We start from the raw sequence: 12,043 nt of genomic DNA on the forward strand, positions 1-12,043 counted from the left end.
ACTTTGTGAAACATTAAAAGTACATGTGATCATGCAAATCCTCTGTAATAATTTAGCGATTCTCCTCGACAGGTGATGTTCACTGTCACAGTGCCCAAAGAAGATTTCCACTTGAGGGAAATGTGCAGCCCCAGGGGCCTGGCAGCAGTCACCAAAGCATACAGGATGATGTTTTCAGGCTAAGTCTTGCTAAGGGAGTGTCGATGTCTCTTCCATCATCACCGCTCCTGCCACGACAGTCCTACATGATGCCCTTACGCCCCAGCAAGAAATCACCAGGTACAAGCCCAGCCAAATGTGCTCTATTTTCCTTCGTTTTTTCATTAATGTGAAAATTTTTTCATGAGTTTCTGTTCAGGTACTGCTGTAGATCTGAAAGCACTGCAGGAATGACACTTCCTGTCAGTCTTTGAAACATGTCAAACTATTCTTAACACAGCGGGATAAAGTAGTAATGGTAGCGGAATCATTCTGTATCCCACCTGTGAGCTCTGTCTGCTTACAGAGATTTGTGTTTGTCACTTCATTCTCTTATTTGATCACCTTGTGTTAGATTTAAGTACTCTACCACAGCGCTGTGTGTTTACACTTTAGTGGCTTGTAATGGGTGAGTGTTTACACTACATCTAATTGTAAGTCTTCCTGGGCTTCCTTGTCGGCAGCTGTAGAGTTCGACCTGAGCCTTTGTATCCCAAAGACTTGGCACAGAGAAGAGAAATCCTTAAAGTGCCCATTGTGGCCCCACTCACATGTGGCACTCATCTGTGGGCTATCTACCTTTTGTTTAGAGTAGTTACAGCTTTGATCTGTTTTGTGTAAAGATGGGTTGGTAGGAGGGGGGGATGGGATGGTTTGATCCTTGCACAGACTTGTCGTTCACGTTCACGTTCTAAAAAAAAACGTCTTTATTCCACAATGTCTTTATTCTAATTAATGGACGGATATGGTCTAACTGCAGCTCATAATGTTTGATTTGTAAGCCTGAAATTGTAATGCAGTGCATTATGCAAATGTTCAATGAAACCGATATATAATAGCAAGTAGACTTGCAGTGCAGTGCATATTAGCTAAGTGGATTTTAATTTGCCCAGCATCCATCTAAGTAAAATCCATTCAACACATTTGGTGATGCTGTGATTGTGATGGCTGTTTTAAATCTTCCAAAGAGGGCGCTTATGAAATGTGCATTTACTGATGTGAACGGTGAGATGGAGAGAGAGAGAGAGTTGGTTGGGTTTGTGAAGGTGAAAAGGGCCCTTGGGACACAAGAAGGGGAACACTTATTAAAGGTATATTCCCTTGTGGCATGCTCAGAGGAAGTGGAAAAAGAAGAGAGGAAAAAAAAGGAATGACAAGATAGGATACAATGGAGGACAACCTGGTAGTGAAGGTTGGGGGGGAGGGTCTGGAGCCTCTCCTCCACTGTCCTCAGAGGTAACTGTGAAAACCCGCCAGGGGAGAGTTCACACCTCGAGTTAATAAACACATACAGCAGGAAATGTCTCAGCTCTGCGACGAAAACATCATGGGTCATGCTGCGCTTTCTCTTTCTCGGTCTGCCTGAGCCGCAGAGACTACAGTGAGTTAAACTCAATTTAAGTCTCAGCGCTTCTGAGTCTGAGCGTGTTTCCCTCCAGTAAAAATGGATAGTGCTGAGATGACCGCTGTGACCTCTGACCATGATGTAAATGTTCTGTTATAAACCAAATGATCTTCAAGCGGTTCTATTCAACACTCATTTCCATGCACCTTTATGTAGCTCTACTACACCGTCGTTCCACTTAACAACTGCCCTTGTCCCAGTATTCAAGCACTAATGGCGAATCGTGTGATTGAATGAAGTGTGTCCACCTCCTCTACATTAGGGGCGATACACCCCCTTTCTGGTCGTTATAATTGGTGATTCTGGTTTAGCTTGCAGCTAGTTGGTTGCATGCTGAGCCCATCTTCCTATTCATAAACTTAAAAACATCCAAATCTTTAAGCTGGCAGAGTATAAATTCAATCCCCTCATTAGTCCAAAAATTGTACCACCTCAATTTTGCCATGTTTTTGTCACTGTTTTTTTAAAAATTACATTATAAGCCATGGTTTGGGAACACAAGGCCAGGCTTAAGTCCGATTCCAACGTAAGGTATACATGCAGTAGTACCTGAACTTGCTGGGGTGTTTGTGTGACTTTTGAGAAACTGGTAGTTCAGCCATGCTCACCTGTACTTTTTATACCTGAACCATCATATACAACACTTTTTTTCATAAGCACACCAGTATTATGATGTCACCAGTTTGCTCTCATTCTCAGATAAAGAAAAAAACATGTTGTGTGTCGATGTTTAAAGTTATTATGACCCCTGCTCCTAATTAGCAGAGCTTGAAAGGTGTTTCTAGTGAGTGAAGATTTGCCCACAGATGGTTGCGGTCATGCACCACAGATGTGGTGACCACAATCTTTTCAACACAGGAAACATGTTGTGGAAATGTATGGTGGACATGGAGTTGATATGAGCAAAGATATCGGAAGCAAACCTGCAAGCAATTCGCCAAAATGTAGGCCAAAACCACATCAATTGTAAAATATGAAAAGTGCACTAATGGTTTGAATTTCTTTTGGTGACTTACATTTTTTCAAATAATGGTCTCATCACCACAATGGATTTATGTCAGTTAGATATCAGAGATATGAGATCAGCATAGATTCAGAGGTAAAAACCAATGAGTCCAGCTTTTAGAAAGGTAAACAGAAAGTTAGCCTCAACAGAAATGAGGCAAGCAAATATTTATGTACATTAATGATGTTTATTTTTCCACTTCTATTCATGAAAACCTATGCACATCAGGAAAAAGTATCACGGTTATTGATTATCTTTGCTTGTTGCATGTTTCTGTTTCCTGAAATCCATTTATCTCCAAAATCATCAACTTTGTTATGAGCTGTGAAACCAGATGTTTTTTTTAGCTTTGTGGTGATGTCATTCTCAGATAATTCAGTTGATTTTTAGGATGATAGGAAACAAGTTCACTGCTGAGTTTGATCCTCACGTCTCGGCTCTCAGAGACTCTTCTACCAGACGATCATTGACAGGCACACTTGCGTCATACATGACAGATAATTGGAGGCAATCTCTGATGAAAATTATCTAAAATCTGCTTTCATCTTTTAAGTTGCTTTGCTATGTAGGCAGGAGTGGAACACCTTTCTATTTATTTTATGATATTTCAGAAGTACATGATTTTCATGGGGTAACAGAAATGAGCTGATGCAGTATGCAAAGGATTTGTTTGGGGTAAATAGCAGATCATAAGACTTCCTTCTACATTTGACTATTTTGTTCATACCGTATATGTCTTTTTCAGTAAAATCATGTTAGGAACACTTTCCAAAAGCGTCTTCATCCTGTTTCAAAGTTGACTTATGTACTCACGTCAGACTCCCCATACAGCCGCCACTGATATGTTTGAGGGGAAGCGGTTTCACAGATTCAAAAAGCATTCTGTGGCTGAGCTCCATTTCCTGACACATTGGATAATCTATCACAGTTTGGACGGCCCCGGCGTAGTGGTTGTTCTTTTCTTGAAAAACTTCACAAGGGACAACAGAGAAACACTCGGTTAATTAGGAGTGTGACGGATGCCTGAGCCACAAAGCCCTGGTGGTGTTGAGTGCCGCGGCTTTGATCAGCTAAGCCCAGAGCTTAACCATGAAACACAGCACCCTGACATGTGTTGAGCAGCACCTAGAGTTTATAGTCCTAATAGTTTACAGGACCTCTAATGGCCCAGTGGCGGATATTTTCTGCAAGAATGTTGCCTGAATGGATCCATTTTGCATTAAACCATCGCAGGTCAAAGATCAGGTATAAACTTGAGGGCTTTTCAATTTGAAGTGGGTAGAGTAAAGTTGATGACACAGTAATTGTGGTTTCCAGCTCTCTTTGAGCCATTACAGCTGATGGAACGTAATGTCTCCCACAGTCACCAGGGTATCTCCACAGTGACCTCCACTGGCTGCAGTAGGTTACTGTGCTGACATGAGAGAAAAAAGAATTAGTTGTCCTACAACTGCCTTATGTAAATGAGCCCAATTTAACAATGTTACTATTCAAATAAGGCATCTCTACTGAAGCATGCTGCACCCTTGAAATATTATCCCTGCATCCTTTTGCAGGTACAAAATAATAAAATATCACAGGGTTAGTGTTCGTGTGTCATTAGATCATTTTAATTGGTGTACATGGAATTAGGCCACAGGATGTGCTGTCAGGTGGTTGTGTGTGTCTTAAAATGATGATGAGTGATTTCTGCTTTTAATTGGAGTCTAACCTTTAAGTGTTTCACAGAGACTGATATACTCATGGATCAACCAGGCACGTCTGAAACTCCTCACCAACTGTGCACAGTTTCTCATGAGCTTTCTATGGAAGGACCAGCACAGATTGCAACAAAACTGGCTCTCCCTCCAGCAGTTGTATATCATCTTCTCCAATATCTAACATTTAATCGTTGTTTTTTAATTTACATTCGTAATTTGGTGGAAGAATAGCGGAGCAACATAGACACTGCTCTGCATCAATTCTACACACAAGTACAAGGACAAAGGAGCCCACAGCTTCCTGTTTCCAAGATCTCTCTCTCTCTCTTTCCCATCTCTCTCTTGCTCTCTCGCACTCTGTGAGAGTAGTCACCTAATCAGCTTAAACACAGACAGTGGCCAGATGATATATGACCTCATGTTCCTTATCGCCTCTGTTTCTCAATTTGATGCAGCCACTCCACTGTTCACGTTGAGCAGACTGAATACAGTACATAGGTCATGTCAAACTGTCTAAGCCACTGTACAGTCTTGTGTTTCGGTTATTATTTCGATTGTTTTGAATATTCTGGGTGATATTATCGCAGTATGCACGTGTATTTCGTCTTGAACGTCGTCAGCCGTTCAGTACAGCGCGTAGCGAACACCTTTCTGACAATAATGATAGCACAGTCGGTGTGTTTACAGTTGAGATTACCACTGCCCTTGTCCCAGTATACAAGCACTAGAGCAGGGAATCCACCTCCAGATTTTTAGTATGAGGTGGTTTTAGCTCATTGTTGAATGTCAAGCACCATTCAGAGTCCTTTTACCGTCCATGAACTTAAAAATATCCACTTCTAATTGAGAAATTAGTTTTTGCACAATTCAGTCAGACTAACATGCGCACATGTATTTTAGGAGTCCAGTCAGACTAACAATATTTTTTTTTTTTTTTGAAGAAGCATTCTTCATCTCTTTCCACAGTGCAGAATGAGTGCAATTTATTTTGTCCTTCTGTCAAGAGGATAGAAAGTTGCTTCAAAGGCAGTTGTAGATTCTTTGAGGTGAACTCTCCTGAAGTCACCTCTGGGGTTCTGACAGCAACCAGACAGCCCCAGGGGAATATTAATGCCTCTCTGAGAGCTGAGCTGTAAAAGACCTTGTGCTGCTTCTTGGACTCCTTGAAAGGTTCCTCTGATGGGCACCCAGTAAAAAGGACTATCCAGTTCTTCACTTCACTACACTTTGACTCTTTATCGAATTCACCCCCCCCCCCATTTCACCTGCAGTGTGATCCCGATTCACCTACTGCATCAGAGAGCAGAACTATTATTAAACCTATAGTATCTTCATCCAAGTCAACAGACTCTTAACACATCTAATATAAGTGTCCAATACTAGGTTTTGAATGCGTACATTTTTGAAATAGCTTACTTGACATTGCTGTTGTCATTTGTACAATGTGACATACCAGTTTGTGAAACAGCATAAGTCTGCCATTGTATATATCGAAACTGCAATAACCAGAGAGGATAATGGAAATATTGTGTCGGGCTATGAATATGGAATAAAATGTAAATTAGCATTCATATCTTAACTTCATAATGAACCACAGTTTTGCTCTTTGTCAACTCCACTTTTTTACAGCAATGTATAATGGTGAACATATTAAATACATGGAGTATACCTCCAAGTATCATGTACCATATGCTCTCCATGGGCAGTCTCACTGAAAAGCACCAACCTCATTTAACTTTATTCTTAAATAATTCATTTAATTTGACTATCATGGCCAGAGGCATTATGCGTCGGGCTTGCCGGTTTGTCTGTTCCTTTCTCCTGAACGTGTCTCATAACTCATGGGAGTCTTAAGGCAATTTCTTCAAAGTCTTTACAAATGTCCACCTGAACTCGAGTACCTCTAGAATTATGACAAATTTACACAAAAAGTCTTATTGTAATAAAAAAAAAAAGGTAGATTTAGGCTCAAAAGGTATAAACGAAAATGTCACTGTCATTATATTATATTCTAAATACATTTTTCTTGCCAATGTTTAAGTCAGTCATGCAGTGGAGTTGATTGTGACAAAGGTGAACTGAATTGTTAACACTGATATTAAATACACACCTTGAAGTGGTGACTGTATATAGTTTTATTTTAGATTTTCCTCTGTCGTGGCAACAACTGTATCAGAATCAGCTTTTTTTGGCTAAACATATAAACCGAACAAATTTTAGTTAAATTCCTTCAAAATTGCTACATACTGTACATTATATCAGTGTGGACGGACATGGACGTAAACTTTAGCTGACTGACCAACGGCAACCGTGAGGCTGTAATTCCAGGTCACTTTTTGAATTGAAGAATGACATTTTGGAACATAAAGAGGGCTGTTGTGGGACAGCTTTCGTTCCCCTTTGCAGCACAAAGAGGACACACTGTCTCATTGATAATTTGAAATGTGAAGAGTGTCAAAAGTCCATCTTGAAAAATGCTGGGAAAACTCCTTGATCACTCCGTAGCCATGAACAGTCGTCTCTTTCATGAGAATGTAATGGTCATAGCATGTTGTTGGTCACAGTTATTCCGTTGTTAGATATGTGCTTGTGGCTGCTGATTGATCGCTCGCTAGTCATGGATTCTTATGTCTATCGGTGAATACCGGTGAGTAGAGAGTTCTCCTGTCTTTACTCTTGAGATTAGTTTTCTCTTTGTGTATTGTTCTTTGTGTTATATTCTTCCGTAACATGTCATCCCCTGTACCTTTTAAATATGTGTTCATATAGATACATATTTGCACATATATATACTGTAGGTGAACAGGTCATGTTTTAGCTACAGTAGTGAGTCAGCAGGTAGGGTGTCATGTACTCATTGAGACATTGTGGATGCATGTTTCACAGAAAAAAAAAACCTTTTTCCTTCTCAATGACTTTACAGTTCTCTATTGGTATTTGTTAGATACCCACAAACCCTTTCTGTCAATGTGAGTTGAGCAGCATAAGCGGACTACACTTAACAAAACCTGCAATTTGGCAGATTTTTTTGAGGACATTGACACATTTCCGAACTAAGTCCTATATTGGTTGCTGTTTTTCGTTTTTACATAATGGAAGAAACAAGTTTGGTTATAGAAGATCCTCACATACTTCCCTCTTGTTATCATTTCCAATCATGGCTGTTTACAGAATTGTGATCCTCAAGGTCTGTGACGATTGCTCTGCATCGATTATTGCCAACTCTTGTTTTAATTAACCTGCATGTGAATAGAGTTCATTGAGGTTTTGTATCCACACTCGGCAGTACGAATTAGAGCACATCACATTTCTGTTTCTCTCTCTCATCATCCTTCAAGGGTCATTTGTCTGACATTTCCACATCCGTGACCTTTTCATGCTTGTTATAGACTGCAATAGCTTATTTGTCAGTGTCTCCATCGGCGCTGGCTGAGCCATAATAACACCCTGTTAGATTTTGAGATGAGTTTTCTGATGGGGGAAAAAAAACCCTCTGTGTTTTGTCTGATGCTTCGAAATTACAGTCCTGCATGGATACCTTTTGCCTCTTTCCAGCTTTATCGACACTTAGATGTGGCCTAAAATATCCATGATAGCTTGCCAGTGGCCACATGTGTTGCATTATTCCATGTGTGGATCCTGTGTTCCTCCTGGCATTTTGCGCAAACTGATGCTGAACTCAAGCATATGGTTCAGATTACTCAAACCGTGCCCGTTGTTGTTTTTAGATGAAATAGTTTCAACAGAACACATTAGCTGGGCTGCTTTTGGTCCAAGACATTAACCTGAACTAAGTGTGTCTCACACAGCCCTCTGTGTCTCTGTAGTCCCTTTTTAATTGGAGCCGTGTGACTCCTCCTGGGTAATAGACTGTGCCTGACTGTCCACTACTGAATGGAGGTTTTAAGGACAGACTCATTGGCTTTCTCTGTCATATAACAGTCAGTGTTTCTCTGGATCACTCCCCTCCACTTCAAAACAGTCCTTAACGTGTAATAGAATATATTGGTTTTGAACAACACTATCATCACAACATACTACAACTACTGTTTTCAGTGCCCCAGACAGACCATTGCAATTGACTGGGCTCGTGTCTTGAACCTTGCTAACGAGCAACAACACAGTATTTAAAGATGCAGAAAACATTTCCAAGCATTAAAAAAAAAAAAAAAACAGAGTTCCTGGCTATGCATTTCAAGTTGCATATCCATAGATGGCACTGTGCATCAAGCTGACTTCATCTCCCACGCATGGTTTATTGCAGTGTCACTTCCAGGACCTTTCCTCTCACTTCCACCCCCCACAACTCCACCGCACACCCACCCACCCACACACACACTCACATAAACCAATTATCTCTGGCTAAGAACGCATTTGTGGTTTAAGAAATTGTTAAATCTGATTCAGAGGAAATGTTTAGTTTGAGGTCAGAGTGACTGATATTGCATGTGGTAATTGGGAATGGCTATCTCTGCCCTCCCATCCAGTCTACATGTTATGACTGGGGTTACAAATGCAGTCATCTGATAACAGAAGTCTGGAGGAGGCGGAGGTTTGGATTGGGTTACAGTAGATCAAGGCTGGAGCAGCATGGAGGAGGTTTGCAAAGGGAGGCACTCTGTTGCTTTTTACTATGGATTTATGGATCCTAATGAAGTCAGCTATTTTTCCACATTATTTTTTGCATCTTTAGTTTCATCCTTGAGTGTGGACTCTGGAATGTATTTCCTTTTTACACAGGAAATTCAGGGCTAGGAGTAGAGGACTTTAAAAATACACAGCTAGTTCTTTTGGGTGATGTTTGTCCCATGGCGTAGTATTTAGTCTACTGTCCTTGCTGGATCTCCGGCAAGTATAAACAATTATATTGCTGCTCTAAGCGGAAAATGTAAGCTTTAGCCGTCACTCAAATAAACAACCTAATTTTTTGTCTCTTTGGGGAAGATTAAAGGACAGTTTTATGGATTCTTTTTAGGATGGGGGAAATCTTGCTTCACACTTAAATGTGGAAATTATGCAAAAGGGGCTGTGTCTCTAGTGGGATTACTATGTTGGTGATTTATTGTAAAGATCAGCGCAGTGAGCAAGTATTTTTGTGAAGCTGTGGCATTTTCTAATTCTGTCATGGTGTGAGCAGAGGGAACAGAGCAGGCAGCTAACCTCAACTCCTCTCTAAAGACAAAGACGGTCTTTAGTGATCAGTAATACTGTCCTAGATACATCATCTGACTTGCACCAGGATGCCGGGACCTTAATCTATCCATGCATTACCTTGCACCAATAGGTGGGTAGTATGTTGCATGGCACTGCTTACATATAAACATGCAGAATAGAAGAAACTGTCTGTTTTGCTGATCTCCACTAGTACTTGTGTGCATTTGAGCACAGGGTTTTTTAAAGTTCACTAAGAGGCTAATTGTTGTGGTTTCCTGCTGTAGTTTACATTCCCAGAGCTGGCTAGCAATGTTTAACTGGGAGTCTCTACCTATGCAGACAGTATTTTCAGTTGTCAGACAGACAGACCAGAGCTGCTATCAGCGCAGGGAGCTGTCTGAGAAAGTGTGTGCGTGTGTTTTTTTATGTTTGTGTGTGAGTTTTATGTGCGCAAGAGAGTGCGTCCAATGAAGACACCACCGCCTCTCATCTCCAGTCCCATCTGGAACATGTTAATCCAGCGAGAACTCTGACGCTCTCTCTGGTTCTCCAATTCTCTTGTCTTTTGCATTTATTTTCCTTCCTGCTGGACTGTCTGACACTCTCTATCTCTCTCATTCCCCCCTGCGTCTTGCATCGATTGATGCTGGCAGGTCCAAGCAGGAAACCCAAGTATGTGGAGAGTCCGCGCGTTCCTTCTGATGCCATTGTGTCAGCTCTGAGGAAGGTGGCTGACAACAAGGAGTCGTCACACAATGGTGAGTTTCTCTTTTACTTATTTTTTTCAGTATTTGCTTGTGTTTTGTAGACAATGGAAAGAAGCTAGAATTACAAACTGGCTCAAAAGTGAAAAAGGGCTGCTGGAGTTCACAACTGTGCCTTCATCGGTGACCTGTTTTCTTGTTTGTTGTATATGTTATAGAAACTTATCCATGCTATAATTTTCTCTAATTTAAGGGTTGCATCAGTGAATGTAAAAGTGGACCATTTAAGCACCAGTGAATTTGGGCAGTGTTCCTTGACCCATATACAAAGAAACACTGGTGTTGTCTTTATTTGTGTATTTATAAGTGTGTGTTTAAATTAAGGAAGAGTAATTTTTTTCCCACTGTGTGAGGATAACAGCACTGGATTTGTTGCATGTGAATAAAATGAGGACAAGATCTTAAGTAGCATTGCGTGGGTATATGTGATCGTGTGTTTCCACATGTCTGAGACTTGTGACTTAAATATATCTTATATTGCAGCCTATTTTCTCTTGTGAGATGGCTCAAATTCCAGCCATAGGCTGAATTGTGGTTGTTGGATGTGATGTTTTGAGGAAAAGGCAGCACAGAAAGACTTCAGTCTGATTGTACTGTGGCTTGTGCATGTAGACATTAGCAGCCCAGTCTGTTGATGTTATGTACTAAGGCACGAGGGTGTGTCTGACACTGTTTGCGAAGAGCTGGGTTTGGGCTTAGAGTGAGCTTCCAGCAGATAGCGCACGCCAAATGAATGTTATCTCATGACAGCTGGTGCACTGGCACTATTAGTGAGCTCTTATAATGAGTTGTGCTCAAAGAAAAATGTTTTGACGCACATGTTTTACTTGCATTTTGTGCGAATATCTGATCTGCTGCAGGTTGCACAAACGACAGCCTCTCACCACCAATCAAGTATTCCTCAGGTGAATAAATACAAATAATCGTACATTATTTAATTCCTCTGGTTTTCTTCCAAAGATGGAGAGAACAGTTACAGATCTGGTCACTTTATGTCAAACAAGAAAAGACAATCAGGAGATTCAAGCCCAACATTTCATGGCTCATGTACAGCTCCAGGAGAGCAATACATTTCAGTCTGATTCTATTCTCTGACAGTGAGTTGTTCATGTATTAATTCAACTTCCTTAAGGCTAGTTAGATATTTAATTGGTGCCCATTTGTATCTTTAATAACTGTCTTCAGTTATTCAGTAACTTTCTGCCTAGATCTTCTCACAGCTATGCTCAGCAAGGTAAAGCATGTTTACTACTGAGAATTCAGAGTGAGCTAACTTGCTCAGCTAATTATGTACAATTAGATGCTGCATAAATTCTACACTAATGATGGCTAATTGTGATAGCTCAGCTGTAGTAGGTGGGGTGAGCTGCCACGCACAGCTGGAAGACATTTCTACTTGCAATGGCTCATTTTCGCTTTCATATGAAAAATTCAAACATATTTAATACGGTGCCTTGTCTTAGTTTGACAGAGACCTGTTAACATTGAGTGGAATAATTTGTAAAAAATGTCTTGATGCATTGCACGAGACAATGACCTATGCAATATTATTGTGCCACTGAACAGTTGTTCGCCCCTCTTTCGGAGAGTATAAACAATGCCGGCTTTTATTTTGCTAACTGCCGAGAGAGGAGACGATCCTCGTTTGACATTGCAGCTTTTGTATCAAGGTCAGTGTCAGTATGGAATGTTGATACAGGTTTGCAAGAAACTGATTTGGGAAAACCAGTTGGAAGTTGCAACAATATTTGTTGTTGGAGTAGTAGAGGGTAGGGTTTCTTGTGCATGTGTGTAAATGCATTTTTACTATGCATGC

At 40.7% G+C, this 12,043-nt stretch overlaps 1 protein-coding gene across 1 annotated transcript in view; it reads left to right on the forward strand.

The window, feature by feature from the left end:
- Positions 1-213: 213 nt before the first annotated feature.
- tanc1b (tetratricopeptide repeat, ankyrin repeat and coiled-coil containing 1b) overlaps positions 214-12,043 on the forward strand; it is a 59,952-nt gene continuing 48,122 nt past the window's right edge. The window contains exons 1-2 of the mRNA XM_083908483.1: positions 214-279; positions 10,117-10,221. Of these exons, the coding sequence (XP_083764609.1) occupies positions 246-279; positions 10,117-10,221 (139 nt within the window). The 5' untranslated portion in view covers positions 214-245. The remainder of the gene's footprint in view (positions 280-10,116; positions 10,222-12,043) is intronic.

This window comes from Microchirus variegatus (genome assembly GCF_963457635.1).
Source record: "Microchirus variegatus genome assembly, chromosome: 22".
Lineage (NCBI taxonomy): Eukaryota > Metazoa > Chordata > Actinopteri > Pleuronectiformes > Soleidae > Microchirus > Microchirus variegatus.